The 22,285-nt window shown below is 45.0% G+C and overlaps 1 protein-coding gene across 31 annotated transcripts in view; it reads right to left on the reverse strand.

The window, feature by feature from the left end:
• SORBS1 (sorbin and SH3 domain containing 1) overlaps positions 1–22,285 on the reverse strand; it is a 204,682-nt gene that overhangs the window by 39,961 nt on the left and 142,436 nt on the right. For 12 of the 31 annotated variants that reach the window (XM_081157860.1, XM_081157863.1, XM_081157859.1 and 9 more), the window contains 5 exons: positions 19,910–19,957; positions 19,661–19,790; positions 17,960–18,074; positions 12,624–12,707; positions 5,464–5,513 (listed from right to left, as the gene is read on the reverse strand). In XM_081157860.1, coding sequence (XP_081013986.1) covers positions 5,464–5,513; positions 12,624–12,707; positions 17,960–18,074; positions 19,661–19,790; positions 19,910–19,957 — 427 coding nt within the window. Of the gene's footprint in view, positions 1–5,463; positions 5,514–7,992; positions 8,095–8,667; positions 8,734–12,623; positions 12,708–17,959; positions 18,075–19,660; positions 19,791–19,909; positions 19,958–22,285 lie in introns of all 31 variants that reach the window. The other 19 variants (XM_081157853.1, XM_081157851.1, XM_081157858.1 and 16 more) reach the window with 3 other exon arrangements.

Genomic DNA, 22,285 nt, shown 5'->3' on the forward strand with positions numbered 1-22,285 from the left:
TATTATCACCATTTTTTCCTGCTTCCCACCAGAACGACAAGCCAGCAGCACTCAGGAAACCTCTCAGGATGGACTTGCTATGGCCAATTGTTTTCTTTCTGATACCAAAGCCGACATGCTTTTCCCAGATGGTAACACTTGGCAACTTGTTTAAAAACAATAGCTAAAAGCTCTGGCCCCGTGTTTCTAAACGTATCGCCTTCATCAGATCTCCTCATTGGAAAGATAGACATCCTTGGTTCATTGTACCAAAGGGGAAACTGAGGACCAGAGTGGTGAAGGCATTTGTCACAGAGCTGTTGGGTCTTTGCTGTGTTCAAACAGATCAGAGAGGGCGAGAAAAGTACCCTCAGGTTGACTGAGAAAGTCCCAAGTCACCGTGTACTCAACAAAGCAAGTCAGGTTCAGAAGCTCAGCTCTCGGCAGCCTGGGCTGATGCAACTTTGGGTTGAGAAGGAGCCAGCCGGCAGGAGACAGTGAAAAGAACTTACCCCCTGGCGAAGATGCAGAGCTGGCTGCTGAGTTCCAAGGGGATTCAACAAAACCACTCACTCGAAGAATAAAGTGAGAGAACAGAGCAATCATTTTAGGGCCAAATGTTTCCAACGTGCTCACTGGCGGGCTCTGGAAGAGGTGGGCAGGGTCCTGGCAGCTGGGGTTCCAGCCTGACTCCAACGAGGAACGTGGACCAGCGGAGGCAAGCCCGCTCAGTTTAAAAACTTGGAAACAGTCTGTTTCTTTCAGCCTCCATTTCCTTCCTTTGCAAAACTACTAGGTGTGGTGGGACTGTCCCAAAAGTCCACCTTCAAATCTGTTACCTACACAGACCTTTCTTTTGCGCTCCAAACACATACATTCAACTGGGCCTTCCAGACAGCTCCACCTAGGTGTTCCTCAGGCATCTTAAACCCAACATGTCCCAAACCAAACCCAGCTCTATTCCTCCACCTCCCATCACCCAAGCCAGAAAGCCCAGAAAACCAACCTCTTCTCCCTCTCCTTGCTCCACAAACCAAACGAGTCACCAAGTCCTGCTCCCTCCCTGTCCTCACGGTGATCCCTTGGGTCTCTGCCTCCCTGGGCCCCACCTCCCCACCACTCACCCACACCTCTGCAAGAAGCACACCATCGCTCCCCCGGTCTCTGGCCCCGTTTCCCTCCAGTCATTTTTGCAAACCAGTGCCAATAATATTTCTAGAAAAGATTGCACCGCCTCATTCCATGGCTCATTTTACTCATTCGACAAGTATTTATTGAGTACCTACTACATCAGTCACTCTCCTAGGTGGAGATTCAACAAGGAATAAAACAGACAACAGAGTTCTAGCCTCGTGAAATTCACTGTTCAAAGCCACTTGGTGTTTTTAGAAAGAAACAAAAAAAGTAACTGTTTTTAACTGTGGCTATGGGGAAGGGCTTCTGGGCAATCTCCAGCCTTTTGTACTATGTGAATAAAACTTACTTTTTTTACTTACAATATAATGCTATTGTTCACTTTTTATTTGCTGCTCCTCTCTAAAGCCTACTTTCCCTCCTCCACAGCACAGGCGCTCCGGCCCTCCCGGGTCCCCTCACCGCATGTACCACGCTGGATTCTGATTGTTATTTACACCTCTGTCTCCCCATTACACTCGGATTTTTTCCTTGTGGGCAGGCGGTTTATCTGATTAATCTTTGCATGGCTGGTGCCTAGCACTGTTGTTCAATAAATATCAGTGGAATAAATGACTCCATAAAATTAATGCCTACATACACACAGATTTTAAGCTCCGGGAAGGTTCTAATATTTCATCAAGTTCTCCAGGTAATGATTTGTGTTGTGATCTTAGGTTAGATCAAGGGAAAAGGGTGTTTTTCCTAGTGCACCATCACCACTTAGGAACACAGCGGCGTGAGTGCCCCCTGCTGGCCAAACAGAGTAAAAGCGCTTTGGTTGGCAAAGCATGTACTCTGCTGCTCGCTGCTGCCGGCTAAGCCGCGATGGAAATGAGTGGGCTACACAGCTGACTTATACATCTGGTAACTCTAAGAAATAAAACACAAAATCTGACATACACTGGGATCACGACTACAAAAATGTATTTTTTGAGAGGAAGGACTGGCATTAGAATACTGGGACAATGGGTGAATTTTTTCCTTGCTGTTCCCAGGTTCTTTTAATATTGTGATATGTAATCAGGTTAATTAATAAAATTCTAAACTAAAATCTGTCCAAGATATGAAAATGGATTTGAAACAACACCATCACTTCTCCACTGACCACAAAGTTTTTGAACCTGGGCGATTTGTGACTCCTTTCTTTTTTCTTTTTTAATATATCTTTATTGATTTCAGAGAGAGGAAGGGAGAGAGATAGAAACATCAATGATGAGAGTCGTCATCGATCGGCTGCCTCCTGCACACCCCCTACTGGGGATGGAGCCTGCAACCCAGGCAAATGCCCTGGCTGGGAATCAAACCACAATCTCCTGGATCCTAGGTCGATGCTCACCTGCTGAGCCACACCCAGCCAGGCATGACTCCCCTTTCTTTAGTCCTTGGGTTAAGTCAAGTCCTGCCAATGTTTCTTTCAACAGGTCATTCCTGTCGATCCAGTGAAAGGGGCCAGATTCAGCCCACCAGTTGCCTGCCTTGGTGCTGAGGGAGCTGGACCCTAGTTAATTAAGACTTACAGATGCATCCATTTCTTCAGCAAACATTAACTGTGCACTTTCCTATGTGTCAGGCTCTACACTTAAGCTGGCTCCTCACCAATTCCGAATACAAAAAACCTTACTCATTTGAACAAACCGGGAGAAAAACCAAGCCTCAATTACTGATAAATTCCCAAACGGTAGAATAGCAGGAGGAAAAAAACCTCATCTATTCCTGCCAAGTATTTCACCTGAGCTAGGCTAAGGCTGAAAAACAGAGGTCTCTGGAGACCTATTTCGATGATATAAATAAGAGTGCTTGGTAAACTAACACATCAGATATCTTTCTGCACACAGATACTCAGAGTCTGACAGCAATGGGCTCTTTTAAGCAGTTAGCACTAGTCCCTCTCAATCCTGCTAACACAATATTACAAATAGTTGCTTAAACTGTTTTTCCAATCATTCAAAAGACAGTAAAAATTATAGCATGCTTTCTGTCATTACCCAACTTTGAATCAGTGTGGTGCAGGTGAGTTTACTGCCAGCACCAGCCCCTGGCCTAGGACTTCACTGTTGCTAGTCTAGTATGCGCAGGAACAGCTCTGCCTACCAGCTGCGGATCCTTGGACACTACGCTGCCTGCTTCTCCACCTGTAAAATGAAGATTAAAAATAATGCCTGATCCTGGAATGTTGAGGGGACTGAGGTGAATTATATAAGATGCTAAGCATAAGGTCTGGCACATAGTAAATGCTGAATAAATCATTAGTCACCATTTCGTTGAAGACCTGTGTGCCCAACTCTGACAGCCCCTGGGCACGGCTTTCTTTTCTGAATACTTTTAATCCTTACAGTCTACTTCAATCACTTGTCACTTTGCTTTCTTATTTACTAACATTCATTTTTTTTGGTGTGTTTTACCCCCCACACTATTAAGGGACTATTTCTTATGTTCCTATCATAATACCTAGCACAGTGCCTTTGATCCAGTGGAGCTAAGGGATCTACTCAGCCGACCACCTGAAACAGCCTTTCTGTCTTGCAGATTTCAGGGAGATGGGGTGAGGAGGCAGAGGGGGGAGACCAGGCAGCAGGGCTAACATTATGCAACCCTGGAAATGACAGGGGCAGGGAGAGACCTGGTCCAATCAGGCACTGGGCAGTAAGGACTGGCACAGTGACAAGCTTTGCCACTGACAAACAGGTGACCTCAGGGACCAGGGAGAGCTGCTGAGAGCTGTGGCCTTGAAGAAGCCCTTTACCTGCAGGGAGCCTGAGGTCCTCTGGTGGGCTTAGCCTCCGAAGGCATGTCTCTGGGACCTAGAGGGCCTGTGACAGGTCATCCTTTGGGCTGAAGGTGTAGTTCAACTAGCTCCTTAAAAAAGTGAGCCTCAAAGCCTGAAGTGAAGGGGGGGGAGGGTCCTGATGATACAGCTGAGTTTTGATTCCTCTGTCATACTGGTGGCCTGATCGTCAACCCCACAGTGAGCGCAAGAGACTTTATACCCGACCTCCTCCGAGACGGAACTGTCCTTTAAGACAGGAAACTTTTCCCCTAGCTGCTGTCCTAATATAGCGTCTCAATTTCTTCTTACACTCTGGGGTATGTTAACCATAACCATTAAGATACACATTTATAGAGGAAATGTTAACAGTATAGATCTGGCTAGAGATCTGGTCACTACTCTAGAAAGGATTCAGGTTTTTTCCAGTTTTCCAGTGAAATACTCCAATCCTGGCTAACTGATCTTCAAATGAAACTACTCCTGCAAAATGCCCAAGTGACTATAATACTTGCCACAAACACCCATAAACTCCGCATTCAGGTCAAGGCAGGCTTCTGCCTGAACAGGTAGACTTGCTCATTGTGGATCTGCCCAACCAAATGGAACAGGCGAGAGCTGCGCCCCCCCTTCTAGTCATCCTTCGAAGAAGATGCGGATACGATGGCGATGAGATGGGAAGCTGCTCCCACAGAACAAACTCCGGGTCTGTGGGGCACCAGGCACGATGGAGACGCAGGCCTTGCTCGTCAGGAGTTTGTAACTGATCAGAGTTATAGAGGCACAGTAACACAATTCAGGCCTTCAGCAGAAGTCAGTGCCATGAGAGGTCCTGACGTGACTGGGTATGGACAGGCTCAGCCGGGGCCTCCTCAGGGGCTCGAACGCCTGTACTCTACCATGGGTGCGGGGGTGCCCAGCACGGAACCGGCTTCGCTGGGGCAGCAGCTGCCTGGCAGAGCTCTGAGACAAACAGTCTGGGAGCGGATGCAGGAGGGTTTGCGGGATGGTTTTTGGGGGAGATTTGGAGATGATGCTGGATAACCGGTTTGGGGAACATTGCCCCAGGAAGAAGCGAGTGAGGTGTGTACACATCACCCAGGGAGAACCCCAAGAACTGGTATGGGGATTAAAGCTACATCTCTGAGAATCAGACCAGTGATCCCCCTCTTGGCTCCACCTTTCCCTGTGACAGGTCCAGCCCAAGGACTCGAGTCCCCCCCAAGTAGTCACGAAGTCACACATCTCCCTGGAAGAATCAGCAAATGAGGTGAACTTTGATCCTAAACTCAGACAAACACACTCACATTTTAAAGACAGAGACGACCACACAGGGAAAAGCTTACTGAAGTTCATATGAATCGTCACAAACCAATTGGAAGAGAAAGGAGAAAAAACCTGAAGACTAGAATTGAATCGCTACTTATTACCAAACTATAGCCACTAGGCGGCTACATATAAAACCCACTTGAGTCCAACACACAAGCTTCTCCCCATTTTTGTCATTTCATACATGAAGCCATGTAGACAAAGTGGCAACTTACTATCCAGGAGGCTCGGAAGAAATATCCGGAGTGGGGCTGACTGCTGAGCTCTGTAAATGTCAAAAAAAAGAGAAAAGTGCATATGATTTATTTTGACTCAGACGTTTGAAGCCAAGGGGAAAGGAGAGAAGTCCCTTTGCCTTCCTAAGGTAGACAGGGGCCTCTGGAAGGAGGGGAGCCTGGCTGCGAAGGTCTCGGTGCCCCTGGAGGGTGGTGCCCTCTCCTTGGGAGCAGGATTTCTGGGCAACAGGTGTTCTCTTAGTCTGGCCTTTAGCTCCCAGTGGCTGCAGCCAAGGCTCTCTGGGTGGGTCAGGAGATGGCCTCCTGGCTTCCATGTACCTTCAGTCACAGGCCCATTGGGTGGACTGGCCCACCATTTGGCCAACATGCATTAGTGACATGGACAGCACACCCATCCCCAGCGTACCCCACCCTTCAGAAACCCCTGTCAACCCACCAGACTTCCTCATATGCCCCAGATGCCACATCCAGAGAGAGGGGCACCCAAAACATCAGGTAAAGAGTGTACAAAAATGCATTTTAAAAGACCACACTGGGTTTAGATCACTTGTTTGCCCTGCAGATTTAGAAGTGTGGAAAGGGGGAGAAATGCAGTTTTACAAAGGCTATTAAGGCCCATCTCAGCCTCAGTGGGGGAACATTTTATAAGATTACAGGCCACTATGCAAAAGAAAACAATCGCGAGCTACATGCAGAGAAAAAGCAACATAACTGCATAGTTTAGGGTTTCTGTTGTTATGGAGAGAAAAAAGCAAAGAGTTCAATATACTGGCTTTTAAAAATAACACAGTGGTTGAGTAAATCAATGAAAAAGTTAACTTTTAAAAATACTCCTATCTAATAATGACCATTACAAGGAAAACAAACTACGTGGAGGAGAGAGATTTGAGGAGAGGAAAGAGAAACATCAGGAAAAAGAAAAGGCAGGAAGGGACTGTGAAAGAGGCAGGCAACCCTCCTCGGGGCTCAGCCACCTGCCCCTCTGCCTGCTGGGCCCTGTCCTTTCTGGGGGCGCCCTGTCCGGAGGATGGCACCTGCCTCCTCCCCATTGCTCCTCAGGGAAGCACCCTCTTACCTCCACGCTCACCCATCCGGCTCTCTGCCTGCCCTGGCCTCTCCTGCCCATCCTCTCTCCTGGCATCTGTCCTTTGGCATCTGCCCCGTTCTGGGTCTCCCCCACCTCTGCGGACAATGCCCTGGTCTGGATCTTGAAGAAGCATTTGCGAGCCCCTGCCGAGTCCTCCGGAACATGCCCCTCCCTTCCTTCCATGATCATTTTCCATCAGCGTGAACCCCTGGGGACCCCTGGTTCTTCCCATATACCCTAGCTCCCGTCCACTACTCACCCAGTAGTCTCCAAGGTTCTCAGAAACCTCTCCCTTATCAAACCCAGTGACCTTTCCTCAGAGTCCATGGCTCACGTTTTGTGCCTCCGCCAAGTCCCGAGAGGAGCCTGGGCCTGGCCGCGCGGGCCTGCTGGTTTCCTCCTTTGCTGACTCTGGATCCCAAACCCCAACTCCCCGGACCTGTTTGCAGTTCCTTGACTCCTGACCCTGCTATTCCAGCCCCCCCCCCACGCTGCTGTAACCCCCTGCTTTCTTTCCCCCTTCCCTGGGTTAAGTCTCTGGCACTCCCAGGATTTTGGTACCCAAGTCACTCACGCTGGTGGCCTGGCCCTCCTTCCTTCCTTAGCGCTGCTGAAGTATAACGCGACTCATTCACAACTTCCACGTTTCCTGCCACAGTCTTGGACCTTCCCAGCCTCTAGTAGTGCCCACATTCCTTTTTTATTTTCTGTAAAGATCCCCTTTCTTTGTAAGGGTCTCGTGTGTTTTTTCCAAGGAGCCCTAGGAGCAGTTCTCCAAACATTGGGTATTTTTCTTCCTCTCGGGGGCCCATTTACCTTGGACTGTCTCTCTTTCTGACCTAGGCTTTAGTAAACCACGTTTTGACACAGCTCCATTTAAAAATACCAGTGCAGGTAGAGTTTCAAATGCTTGCTGTGGCCGGGCGGGCTGGCCTCTGGAATGCATTTTTTCATTGAGAACTTTCTGACCTTTTAAACTACAGACACGGCTACCCTGACAGTGCCGTGCACGCAGGAGGCGCTCGAATTGCAGTGTTATGCTTCGGAAAATGATCTCCAAGGCTGGTACCTCCCAGAGCTGCAAAAACGACAGCTGCCAACACACGGATCCCTGAAAACCCCGGGAAGGCATTCCAAGGCGAAGGAAGGAAATTAAAAGGGTCACCCCTCCAAGCAGATCAGGGGGAGCAGTTTAAATCATCAGCCACAGATATTTGGAAAAAACCCTTTAAGGAAGATGCCAACCAAGCTCAAAAGAAATCGAAGCAAAAATGAAGCTGGGGGAAAGCAGCAGTCAGAAAGCCATGCAGGTTGAAACTGATCAGCGTAACATTCACTCCTCAGCTACGCCCCACGCCGCAGAACAAAGGCAAAACCGCGCTGGAAGAGGCATTGACGGCAGGAGAAACAGTCAGAAATACCTGAGCCGGGTCTGCACTGGGTGCTCTATTAAGCATCTCCATTTTTCCTAAATCTGCCTCTAACTCTGTCTGGCAGAGGTTGGGCTCTTTTTCTAGATTAGTCTGGTTCAAGAAAGAAAAGATGGGAAAGAGTGTTTTAGTTTGGAGGACAGGCAGCGAGAAAGGGAGGTTAAGTTTGAAAAATGAAATTTTCTTTAGTGTTACATTTGAGTAAGGCAGAGGTGGCATCATTAAACACAAGAGCTCACAGGAAATGACGTAAAGCCGTGAGAACAGAAAATGCAGTATTAGGCATAGAAAATATAAACCCTGCAGTAATCAGAGCTTCCAAATTCTATGCTACTTGCTAAAGAGAACTGCAAATACCATAAAAACCTACCTGGGAGGAAATACCTAGTTTCTCTTTTTTCAGTCTGGTGACTGTGACAAGTACCAGATGTCAGAAGAATAGGTCATTGCTTTAAAAAACAAACCAACCCCTAAACATCCGTGTATACATGTCTTAGAGACTTTGTTAAATAGATTTATCACCAAGCCAAAAAAAAAAAAAAAAAAGAAAAAGAAAAGTTATCAAGTTAAAAAAGTGATTTAAGAAAATCAAAGCAAACCCCCACAGCACACTCACACTAAGCAGGCTAGAGAGCACACACACGGCCCCCGGGGGCCCGGCATTACCTTTCTATCCCCTCTAGGAAGGATAGAGCAGTCTCCTGGAGTATAATCCCATATCTTTTTGGGAGGCTGATGGGAAGCAGAGGAGGAAATGGAGAAATGAGCATAAAGACAAACACGGAGACCGGCTCAAACAAAGAGGGGCACACGGGGAGAGCTCATCAGCACACGGGGCGGGCTACAAGCACGGGCGTGGGCTGGGCGCTAACTGGGATTCGTTTCTATGTCTCTGTCTCAAGAGCACATCATTGTTGGAGTCCAAATATTGCAAACTTAAAAGACACAAAGAAGAAGAAGAAGAAAAAAAAAAAGCATTAACACCAATTTGAACCGAAATAGAAACTTTAAAATTCCTCACTGGTCTTTTCAAACTAAGACGGACGCCGAGATTCTACGGGCTCGCGGCGGTCTTCCCCCGGTGACACGCACCGTTTGCTAACCGGTGTGCGCTTTTGCAGATTTGGCCAATGGTAAATTGAACTAAATGTGTTTTCTGTGGTTTGTGGCAATGAAACCCATGTACAAATTGGGTGTTAAATTTCACACTGCATAACTAGACAATTTTTAAAATCTTTCAGTTTAACGAGACTGTGTTAACACTGCTAATGGAAGAGCCGTACCTTCCACCTCCCTCAGAGAACTGAGTTTACACTTTGAATTTAAACAGCAGACTGTGAGGTTATTTTGTTTTCTCCGTGAACCCTTCAAGATGGAATTAGGGTTGCATTCCTAATTCCGGCCGGGGGAACCGCTATCAGATTAGTGAGGGAGGAGTGAGAACAGGAGGACACCTGGAAGTTACAAGCCACTTCTAACTCTGGAACCTCTCTCCCCGAAAGTGGGCCATCTTGTTCTGCCCACTTAGACCTGCAATTTCGTGTACAGTGACCTCTGAGGAGACGAGAGCACTAATAGCTCCTGGATTTTGTGCAAATTTCATTATAATCAATTATGGAAGCATTCAAATAGGTTTACATTGTGTCTTGAGCTTACTTACAGAAATCAATTTTTGTAGACGTTAGAGGGGGAAAAAAGAAGAAAAAAGCTGGCGCCCAGGCTCTTTGTAATAAATTTGCAATGGAAAGTAATCTGATTTCAAGATGCATTCCCCACTGTCAGCAACGGGGCAGTAGTGTGATCTCTGTAGATGCATCTTCTGCAATTTATATAAAGGGAGTGCTATAAACACTCATCATTCTTCTTTATGCACTTCATAGATTGTTCCTATGGGGAGGCAGACTTTTTAAAGTCACGTACAGCACCCCTACTCGTTTATTTAATGCAAAAAGTAAGGCAGTGCTTACAAATTAAATTGGTTTTAAATAACCTTCCCCAAAATGGTCCCTGGGGTGTGGAATGATTTGATATTCCACAGCAACCTATTGGAGCCACAAGGTATTATGGTCAGGATCTTGCTGAAGTTTCAGGGTGGTTTGGGTGGCTTCAGTGAAGGGGCTGGAGAAGAAAGGAGCGCAGGGTGACTCTGGTGTCAGGGTTGTGGCAGGCTTTCCTCACTTGGGGGAGGGGGTCCTGAGTCCAGGTGGAATAACGAGAAGAAATGATCCCCACGCTTTGGCAGGAACTTTAATTTCATTCTACTTCTGAATGACTGAAACACCTTCGAAAACAAGTTTCAAGGTTTATGCCACTTTGATTTATGTCTCTTACCCTTTTCCGGCCCAGAGTGACTGGGGCAGGAGAGAAATTAAGAGAAAAAATTTCTCCCCACCACACCTTCTTACCAAACACTGGGAGTGACACCCAGTCATTAAACTTGGTTCAACTAGTTAATAAGCCCACCCTCAGGATGCCTTAGACCATGGAGCCATTCATCTCAACACTGCTCCTCAGGGGAGAGAGTGATCAAGTTGTTTTGGTAAGTCTTCGAAAGTATTCTCTTTTATTACTTTATAAGACCTACGCAAAAGGTAGTCGTCCCACTTAAGGACTCTAAGGTCTATGCAAGGACTACTCAGGGCTTGACAGAAAATGACATTTTGGAAAAGCATCTCTTTAAATAACACAGGGGCAGTTAGAACAGGGTAGGGATACAAATTACACGGAGGTCCCAATATGTCAATAGATTGTGTTCCCAGCATGGGTTTGGATCGGCTGTGGGGCACTCAGACAAGATTCCAGTAGAAACAGTGTTCATTCACTGAGCTCCTCACAGAGCCTGTTTAATGTGTGCGGGACGGAAATACTGTCTGTTGCTGACAAAAACAGAATTATTTGCAATGACAAATTTAGTGAAACAAACCCATTAAGATTAATTAGAAAAAAACCTGTTTCATAACGTTTTCTAAAAGCTAATATTTAAGAGAAAACTAATTTAGTCATTTGGCCATTGAGGAGACAGCTAGAAGTTTGTGGATTCTGAATGGGACTTCAGAAGTCAAAGGCACAGACTCTTGCTTATACACAATGTAAAGCGAATAGATTTTGGTTTTCCCCCTGCTGGAAATATGGTATAATTCTATATACCAATCATGGGGGAGAAGGGAAGAACTGCATATACCAAAAGGTTTTTCTGTGAGATAATTGAGCAAGTCTTAAGAAAAAGAAAAGGGTCAGAATACTGTTTAAATATTTGCATGTAAAAAAGATTGCCTGAGGTAGATGCCATTGATGTCTGAATCGTGGACAGCAGAGAAAAGAGGGAGAGAAGGAAGTGAGGTGTTTATCAAAGGTTTGGGAAAGGAGGGGAGACGGTGCACATTTTGGTTAGACGCTTCCCTCTCCACTGGCCACGAGGTGGCGCTGTTCATCCAGGACAGCGTAGCGGCTGTTAGGAGGCAGTGCTAAGGAGGGGACAAGGCCCGAGGAAGGTCTGTTCCTACAGGGGATGTTTGAAAGTCAGGGGTTCCCCTCAGAAGATGTAGGACCTTTGAAACCAAGCTCAGCATCACTAAATCAACTTAGCAATTTCAGAGCAGGAGCTTAATTTGTCTTTGTCTTCATCTTAATAAATATACACACCATGAAATTTAATATTTTACTAAACCATAAAGTTAATTCCTGTCTGCAGATAAAAACTATCATTCCAAACCACAGTGATTCAAATACTGGATTCAATGCTTAAAGTATCATACAAACATCTAGTAAAATGTTTTATTTTTATACACTTAATCCCCCTACCTGAATATTCTTTTTGCAGTTGCAATAATTAAGATTTAAAGTAACTGGAGTTTTAAGTCAGTTTCCAGTCATCTCTAGTGGAAAAATAAGCTCTACTCTCCCTTCTGTTGGATACTGTTTTGGGTGCAGGGCTATGAAAATCCTCCTTTAAGTGCCCCAAATCAATTTGTACCGAAGCCAACTCAGACACATCAGAGGGAAGTTGCAGAATATTATTAGGCTGAACACTAAATTTGCTAGAATTCCTAACTCCCATTTCAAATTTTGGGAAATATTATTTAACTCATAGAGCTCATTCCCTAGAAGTCACCTGAAATGGGGTTGTATTCGTGGATCACATCTGCACAGAGAGCCCCTTTGTGGTCGGCTTTGGCACTTCCCTTGCACATGTGCTTTTAAAAATTCTGTCTAAAGTGGTGACAATGCTGGTCTGCTCGGTGTGTAATGCATTTTCCTGCTTGTCTTCAGTATGCCATAAAGACTTTGGTCAAGGCACTAAACCACGATCAATATAATGACATCCACAGGCACGTGTTATTTGTTGCTAGTGGTGGGAGGTCCTAAGACAAGCAAGGATTGAGTTGTCTCTGGGATCTTCTGGCAAGAACTACTTCCAGAGACCTTTGACCTTTCTTGGTGAAGTGAAGCAACGGAAAGCTTACAGGTGTAGTGAGACTAGACAATTCCACTACTGACAACTGACATGATGCTTCCCCGTTCCCTGAATTCCTTACAAACAGATCTGGTTCTTTAGCAGCAACAATGCAGCAACAGCATTATTTTAAAAAAATGTCTATAACCACTGAGGCTATTAAACTTACCGGTTTCCCAAACTCCAATTCCGAAAAGAATTTATACCAAGGTTCATTCTTTAAATCTATCTCTTCTGGGCTTATATCCCGACTCTATAGGGGTTGGTGACAGGGAAATGGAAGAGAGAGAAGGATAACATTATGCAGAGATCACACAGGCACAGGCCAGTAGAGATGCAGTGGTTTCCAGATATACACAGCAGCTGCATTCAACAGCAGCAACCACCCGTTTTTACTGACGTTGGCAACATCACGGAGCTAAAACAGGTGGGAAGGATGTGTTTATAGAAACAGGGACACTGAGCTAGGGAGCAGCGATGAATCACTCTCAGTCCCAGGGCAGAAGACAGATGGGCTGGTGAGGGAGCCCTGCAGCACACGGCTGCCCCCCACAACAAATATGGGTACAGTCCAGCAGGATTCCCATGTTGTGGGAGAAAAGAAAGCCCTTAGTTCCTCTTTACGAATAACTGTTATGAGCAAATAAGCACACCAAACATTTAGACACTTATGCCAGGTGAGTAGAGCAAACAATTTTTACGGGCTAGTACAGTTTTAGTGCTTATTTGCAAGGCTGCCTTAAGGTTTTAAAAATAAATGCAAATACTGACACTTTTATAAAAGCCAATTTGTTAATACTGCATCTTTAATGGCACATGAGTAGGTGAGAAACCATGTCCCATACACAGTAAAGTGAAAGATGGTATAAGTAACAACAGAGGACACAAGTGAAAAAACATTTTAAACAAGCACCCGTGGGGGATGAATACAGATAGAATACACTTTATGTTCTAACAGATAAATGTTAAAGAACTGGGAAAAATTAAAGCGAGGGAAAAGCTGAACAAGACAGATAACAGAACAGCAGGGGCGGGGAAAACTTCTGGGTTATGTTACAAAAATGAGTCAGATTTCTCACTTTACAGAACTCTAAGGGGTAGTTCACACGGACTGATAATTGATTCCATGGGATTTCATATTTAATCAAATAGTTATAAAGATCTGGTACCTTGCTGTGGAATAACATGTGTTTCTGGAAATAATTAGTTAAAAATGAATGCCTGGAAAGCAAATCAAGTTTCCCCTTAATAAACCGGAGATATATTCACAGCAGACAAAAGCGTTAGAGGCTCATGGCTTAATTAAATTCTTACATGTGTATATTTCAAAAAACATTAATAGTCACGAGAGAGATGGTGACGTTCTGATAACAAGACGAAATATGAAATGTACGTTTTCCACTGAGGTTGCAAACAGTGTGTAAGAAACTTCGCTCCCTCGGGGCTCCGACACAGGAGGAAAGAGGCTGCAGGTCTGGGCGCGTCTTCGATGCTACGGCTCCCCAAGCAGCTCCTCCTGGATACATTTTTCTTAACGGTCAGTTAACAGGCCTTTTGCAGCTTGTAGAAATGGTTGTGAACTCTCTCAGTGACCTTTAAAACCCTTAGGAGAATCTTTACCACTATTTCTACTTTTGATTAAAATCAAGGAAAATATGGCAGAAAACTTTCCCTTAACCAAAATCCACTAAATATAAGTTAGTTGAAATCAGAGGGAAACCTCCAGACTAAATCCTGCCCCAAGTCTCGTCAGGGACGTAGGGCCTAAATCTGGAAGGAGACGTCGTGCTCCTTCTCAGTGGATTCGGTAATCGTGTAAAATAAAGGATTCTGTATTTATTCGGTGAAGCGAGGTCCCATACCTACAAGGACACAACTGTTCAGGAAAAAGTTAAGACCTTGGGATGTCCTAAATCTTATATGATGGGGTTTCATGAAACCTATTTCGTGTTTATTATTTTTAGAGACTATTTATAAGCTGCTCTCTGGGAATAGGTTAGGCTTTAAAAAAAAAAAAAAAAAAAAAAAAAGGTACCAACTCTTTCAGGAAACTGCCTGAATGCGTTGGTACTCAGACCTGAAAGAATTAACCCATTTTATCGTCGAAGGTTGTTTGCAGATTGTTCCACTGCTGAGGTTAATACTGTGCCAAGAACAGAATCAGGAGGCATGTGGACCAGCTCGGGCCCAGGGCAGTGGCCTCAGTCCTTTGAGCTGCCTGGAGAGAACATCTGCTAACATCTGCATTTGATTTTGCCATTTTTAACTCAGCCGCCCACGCAGCTGTGGAACAAACAGCAAAGCTCCTCCTGGACGCACAGCAGGGTCTTGGGACTGGAAGGCAGGGCAGGCTCCACGATGCCAGGCTAAGTTCCCTGCTGCCGGGGGTTCTTCTTTTCCCAGCTTGGCAAAGCTCTTGGAAAGGGCAGGTGTCTTTCCAGGAAAATGCCCAGTTGCCCTCAAGGACAGTTTTGTTGCTTGAACAGGAGCCAGAGACCAGCTTCAAATTTTAATTAAATAGTAATTTGAATACAGTATGCTCATTGGCACAGCACTTTATAGTGTTTGGGGTCCTCTCATCCACATTATTGCCCTCGACCCTCTCACTAACGACCTCAGTGAGGTCTCAGGCCAGATAATACTTCTGGTTACAGATGAAAACACTGAGGTTCAGAGAGGTTAAAGGACTTTCTCCAAGACAGAAGGCAGACTCACACCTTGAACTCAGAGCTCAGGTCTTCTGAGTCCAGTGCTCTTTACGACACCTTGCACTTCTTTCTCACACTCCCTATGAGAAGGGGGCAGACCTACTAAGTGTGCAGATGATACAAAGCTAAAACAGAGTTAAGCGACAGACTTGAAAAGCCAAGGAGGAACTCAAAGTGACCGTGAACTGGGAAGAAACCAAGTTGGGTAAAAGCCCTTATTTTACTTCCAAATATATGTTGTATAATTACCATGTTAGTGTCTGTCCTTCCCACTGTTCCCCCACGGGCGCAGGGACCCCAACATCTAACCCAGGGCCTGGCATATGAAGGTTATTCTGTTTGTTGAGTTGAGCCCAAGTCCTGTAGGGGAATTTGGAAGAAAGTAAAAGGAATGAAGCCTGAAAAAGGCTACTTCCGACAAAGCAGGGACTGACCAATGATCTCCATTTCCAAGGCCAGAAGAGAAGTGGATTCACACAATGTAAGACAGGCCAAGAGGTTATGAAGAACTTCCTGCGATTTTGCCAAGCAGCTGAATAGGCCATCGAAGCTGGACATCTCCTGTTGGGGTGTTTGAAGGCGGTTATAGGGTTTGGGACAAGATGAGCTCTAAGCCTTTACAGTCTGCCATTCAACCCTTCCTGCAAACGGGAGAGGTGTGCCAACAAGGTCCCAACTTAAATCGCCAGGCTTAAGCAGACATGAGTACCTCAAATTGGAAACAAAAGCATACCCCCCCCCCCCCCCCCCGCGAAAGGAATTGTGTATTTCTGAAAGGAAGTTAGGTTCTACATTCGTTGCTAGTTAGTATACTCATCCACAGTAAACAACGTGTGTGTGTGTCTGGGGGGGGGGGGGGGGGGGCCTCAAATTCTGGCAAACCAGATACTGGATGTCCAAAGGCGAGGCTCACACACTGAAATTCACGTTCTAACTTTTCTGTTCGAAAACATAAAAAGAATCAAACATAAAGGACTAAGTCAACTACTGTGAAGAGTAGACTGAAAAGATAAAGGTTTGACTGAATTTCTCCCCGAAATGAAAGGCGCCCCTTTGGAAGAAGAGTGCTAACCAGACTGAGAGGCACTTTGATTCAATGCGATGCCCCTTAGGTGTCTGCATCCCATGATGGGACAGGCTGAGGTCTTGGCCCAGCACAGGGAGCTTCCTGGGCAGGAACGGTCGATGCTCTACAATCCATGTGTGTGGTCAGGACAGCTCTCCAAAGACGGCCCCCATGGGGTGCTATATGTTACTTCCCCGGGTTTATAAACACAATATAAACGATCCCAAGGACTATGGTGTGGAAGACATTTGTAACCATGGTGATATCAAGGAGAAAAACAAAACAATGTTATTTTTTCCTAGTTCTGAACAGTGGTCAAATTATTAGGAGCCAAGGAAAGGAGGGGAAAACAAAGAAGACATTAAGAAAAGGGCAAGCCTTTGATAAAAGCGATGACCATCTATAAGCAATAATATTGCCAAATGAAGCACCCAAAGGCCTCCACAATCTCTGAGGTCGCTGAAGTGCACTGATACGTGATGGCATGTCCTGGCTGGTTACTCAAGTGTCAGGAATACATCAAAAGTGTGACTTTCTTTCCAGGAACACCCGTGTGGAAGGTTACCTTCTGTGGTCATTACCTTCTAACAGGGAGAGAGCCTCCAATGAAGGGTGGAGCCAGAGGCAAAATTCTCTGCTCCTCTCTGAATCTTTTGCTTAAAATAACTGCACTGCACAGAAAACGCTGAAGAATGACACCTCTAAAGCATTTCTGCAGGCTGCTTTATCCTAATTAAAATTACTGATCCCTTTGTGCTTTTAAAGATGTCACATTTTTATCTTAGTAAAAGTCAAATCAATTATTCCCAAAACACACGTAGAGCAGGAGAGCAGAGGGAGACTAATTCGCCCCGTATTTCAGAGGCTTGCTTGTTCTGTACTCTGTGGTAGCAGCTTTAATAAAATCCAGTTCCCAGCATGATAGCTCCATCCTGCCAGCATGGTTGGAGGGCTGTGATGTCACGGAGCTTTGGAGAATCCCTTTAACCACGATCAGAATTCTGAACCAGCTTTTTCAGATGAAGGGTAAAGAAAAGGAAGTGTGATTGGCAGATGGGAAGCTAATCGGTTTGTAAAAATTCTTCCCCGTTTCACAGGAGAGGCCGCTTTTCCAGGGTGGTTTGCTGTGCCCTACAGGCCATCTCCCCACTGAGAATTGCCTGGGGATGTGAACTTGTGAGGGGAATCATAAACCAGCCCGAATATGAAATTTGTCCTCAATACTGCACTTGTCAGAAAAGGAAGACCTAACCCACATATTTTAACAGCCTGGGGCTTTCCCCCCCTAATCACAACATCGTATTAATTATTTCGCTTTTAATGATGCACTAGTAGTCACTTCTACAAAATGTAGGCATGTTCAAATAAGACTCACTTAAAAACCTCTGAATTTAGTCCAGTTAGTAGTAAGCCTGCTAAATTAATGGTTAGATGTTTTTAAAAAGACATCAGCAAAACCAATCTTTACATTAGTAGAAAATTCTAAATTAGTTAAAACCATGCACAAAAAGCACCAGGAAGCCACAATATGAGACTCTTTCAAAGCAGGCTCTCAGGACTTATTTTATGAACACCTGCGAAAATGAAAAGGGTAAAAATACTTCATTTTTTCATTGTCTTCTAAACAAAGCAAGTCTATCTCAAGGGAGAAAGAATGTAATCCACGTGCACAATGCATCCGGATTAAAGAACATGGCAGAGTGAGACAAAGGACTTTAATATGCACATTACCATCTTTTCGTTGGTCAGAACGGAGGACTTGCCCGGCTGGTACTCGTAAATGCTTTTGGGCTCTGCACGGTATTTTCTTGTATCCACTTTCTTATCTGGGGGCTCCCAGTCGTTTCTGTAGAAAGAAAATCCTATTAGAGCTATTTTCATGAAAATTGGCATCCAACATGTTCTGACTTTGGCTGACTGTAGTCTAATCAAGGAATTTTTAAATCCAAAGCATAAAATCGGACTTGGTGCAAAGCATTTAGTTGTGCTGGTTCCCTTCTCAAACCAACCAGTTAAAGCTCTGTGTTTGCTTCACAAAAGGCCTCAGGTGTCCTGAGCTCAAAACCAGGCACCAGGAGGCAGAGAGAAGAGGAGGGAGGGAAGCAGCAGCAGCAACGCTTGCTTGGGAAAAATCCTTCACCTTGCTCTGCTCTCCTGAGCTCATCGTTCCCCAAATATGCCTGCACCTCCCACTCATGCTAGTGCAGGGAGAGAGAATGCAGGTCCTGGAGCCTGTCAGCTGTGGTTCTGGTCCCTGCGATGGGACTTGTTAGCTAGCAATACAGGCTGAGCACTTTACTTCTTGCTACTTTAGTTTCCTCATCAGAGAAATGGGGTTGTTGCAAGGATTAAATGAGAGAGTGCATATAAATCACCAGGTCCACAGTAACCACTCAGTAAATGCCATTTCCTATCATAAGCGTGTTGTTCCCCAGTCCATATCTACCCCAGTTATCACCCAAATCAAGGCCTTTGGTGCACAAACTTAACCTGACCCCGTGGTGGGTTTCAGAGGATGCAGGAATCCTCGGAAATTGTTTGCAAAATTTGTATGCATGTGCATTTGCATGGTGATTATATTTAGTTTTTCCTGCAAGGCTGTAAACCTCTTGAAGACAGGGACAATGACTTATGTGTGTTTATAGTTCCCACAGCATCTGGTTCCATCTGCACACAGAATGCACCCAGTTTGATGAATGCACTTGTAAGGGACTTATAGGTATTCCCAGCCTTCCTTTCAAATTCATTATGAGACTCCTCAGGCAGATGCCACTTACGCCTGTGCAGGACTCTCAAAACAGCCATCCATTTGTCTACAAAGATGGAAAAGGAACAGGGTGTGAAACTGAGTATGTCTTTCGGAAAAAATAATTCACAAGAACCCAATGAAAGAATACTGGGTCATTCCGGGCAGGTGTTAAGAGATGACGAATGTCATCATTATGACCAATCCAAACCTTATGTCTCAATAATATCTGTTGCATAAATAAATTGACATTAAAAAGTGTGGCTTCATATTAAAATTATATTCTCTGCTTTGGGTTCCATCAGTGTACACAGAGAGTATAAAAACACATGACAAATCTTACAGCTAAGGTTTCTCTTGTGAAAAGGTAGAAAGTGATGATAGTTATAGTCAGTGTTAATTAACCCCATACCATGAGCCAGGCACTTAGAAATGTTATACGTATTATCTTGTCTTATCCTTGCAACATCACTTACAAATGTAAAATTTATCCCCATTTTACAGATAAGAACACTGAAACCCAGAAAGAAGAGTAAGTCCCTGCTAATACAGGACAGAGCTGGGGTTCAAGATCAGGTCAGCCTGACTCCTGGCCCCAAGGCTGCCGCCCAGTGGCGATAGGTGGTATCTGACTGGCAGACTGTAAGAGTCTCAAGTCACAGCTTTGGGGAGCAGGGAGCACTTACCTCTCGGGGCTTGATTTTAGTGAGGAAGAGCGAGCCGGGAGGGGAAGTGTGGCTGACCTCTTAACTACCTTCTCACCGTCAATGTAGCTCATCTCACTTTTTGAGCGAGGCACAGAAAGGGGAGATTTGGCTGGAGAAGAAAAGTGGGTACAAAAGACTTAAAACTGATGAAAACGAAAAACAGGATGTCTTCCCCTATCCGATGCTCCCCCTTCCTCCCCCACAACCAGGAAATTCTAAGTCACTTACTGTCTTCAGAAAAGGAGTAGCGAGGAGAGTACAGATCTGAATCATCATCTATTGAACAAAACAAAATGCAATCAGGAGAAATCGGCTGGGGTAGAAAGAGCGACGTGTCTTCCACTCCCACCATCCTGCACTGGCATCCGCCACACCAGGGTCCCAGCGGAGAGGGAAGGAGCTAAGCAAGAGGAGCGAGGTCTGTAGAGCACCCCCACCCCAACACAACCTGCCGGCCGGAGGTACGTTCATGTAGCCTGGGAGGTGACACCAAGAGAAGCATGGGGACAAGTAGCCAAAGGTCCTCCTCCAGAGAGTTTCCACAGCAGAGTTGGAACAAGGGGACCCAGCCTGGCTGAGCTGGCAGCAGGCGCTGAGACCCGTTCCTGGCTCAGCCTGAGTCTCTGATCGGGCCTGCGCATTCCTCGGAGTCCTCCAGGCCCGCTACTGAGTGGGATGGAGGCAGAGGTGTTTGCTAGCTCCCCACCTCAGCTGTAACCTGTTTATACGCTAAGGTTCCCTATACAATATGATTTGACAAACAGTTCTGCAGCTAAAAACAGTTTGAGAAAACCCTCATAATCATGTTTTGATTCCACCTCAACCTGGTGCTTTCCTTCCTTGGAGCACAACACACCCATGGCAGGTGCGGCGGTGTGATCTGCTCTGCAGAGGTACTGCTTGGGGTAAGTGTCTAAACTGTGGCTCTGGAACAAGTCAGACTCACAGGGGTCTCTGTGGTGTGAGACGGCCTTCCAAGGGCACGACCCACATTCCTACAGAAGCTGAGCACTGAGCTCTGAGACTTGGGAACCAATATAAGATCTGAACCCTCGTGGACCTGGCTGCATTGCACTAAATCTGAGACCACAGGTGCACTTACAGGAACAGATTTCACAATTGGGGGTGTCCTGAAAATGTAGGGTATTTGGTCATTATACCTGCGACGACCCCTCCAAAGTGTTAGGTTTAAACAGTCGGCCTTTCCCATTTTCTAAGAGCCTGCTAACCCAGATTCAGAATTCATGAATGTGGGCTGAAGACCCAACACCTTTCCCTAAAATCTGTAGCAACTTTAACAAAACACATGAACTAACCTGAAAAGACAAGTCAAAGAATCCAATATATGTTAATGACTAAGTGTTCTTCAAGTGCTTGTCTCTATAGAAACCATTTTTAGTTTCAGCAGTAAAGGTCAGGACATTTTGTGCAATGTGAATTAAGCTAACACTGCTGTATTGTGAGTAAAGTATTATGCAAAGACAGCCTCTCTATCACCCCTTCTTACTCCCTTCTCCTCTCCCCATTTTTATCTGTCCCAGGTCTCCCCGCCACTTGAATAAAGAAAAGTCATCAGGTACCAAGTTATTTTCCCCCTCCCTCCTCGACCCCCCCCTTTTGCTTAAGGATAGGATTAGTCAACATCAAAGTTGAACAGGGCTTAACTTCTTCTACCAACACAGCCAAGCCTTTCCCTGCTGTAGACTGAGAATGTAAGCTTATTTAACTTCTGAAAATAGGGCAGAAGAGATCAAATGGGATCCGGAAATACATATTTTGAAGTATTGCTCTGAAGAATTTTGTATTGTCTGTTTTGTTTTAAATGGAATTATTGTGCTGATAAAATGCTACAATATCAAAGAAAACTAAAAATCCACTTTGATTGCAGGAATTTGATTGGAAAAATAATGCCTGTCAAATAAAAAATTAGCTTCGTTGGGAACCAATGTAAGTAGTGCTTAAAATCCAGCCCATCATTTTAGCTCAATATCCTGTATCTTTGAACCATAGAGAAATTACACCTTATCTGTGGATGGTAAGGGGAGGGTTAATTTCCATTACCTGTTCTTGAGGTAAGAAGCAAATGGGGAAGAAAAAAGCTTTTAAAGATCCAAAGAATTTTTTTTAAAAGCCTGAGCTCTTTAAAAATATTTTCTCCCTAGAGTTTCTAATATGGATTTCTATATTTTTTCAAAAAAATTTTCTATATTTTTTCAAAAAAATTTTAATCCTCACCAGAGGATATGTTTAGAGAGAGGAAGAGAGAGGGAGTGAAAGAGAGAAACGTCACTCAGTTGACTCACATACATGCCCCGACTGGGGACTGAACCCACAATGTAGATATGGAACCCACAATCTTTTGGTGTATAGAACAATACTCCAAGCAACTGAGCGACCCAGCCAGGGTGAAAAGACTTGTTAAAAAACATGAGAAACAGTTCTTATAAGGTGAAAAAAATAGCTTGGAGAGTTAACAATTTATGTATTTTGAAAAGCAGAAGTAGGAAAGATGGGAGGGTGAAGGCAACAGAGGAAATGACTGACTGACTGTTCTTGAAGCTGTTTCTTATTTGGTGCAGGTGGGAAAAGAAACCTCAGCCATCC

The sequence above is a fragment of the Miniopterus schreibersii genome (genome assembly GCF_964146895.1).
Source record: "Miniopterus schreibersii genome assembly, chromosome: 14".
Lineage (NCBI taxonomy): Eukaryota > Metazoa > Chordata > Mammalia > Chiroptera > Miniopteridae > Miniopterus > Miniopterus schreibersii.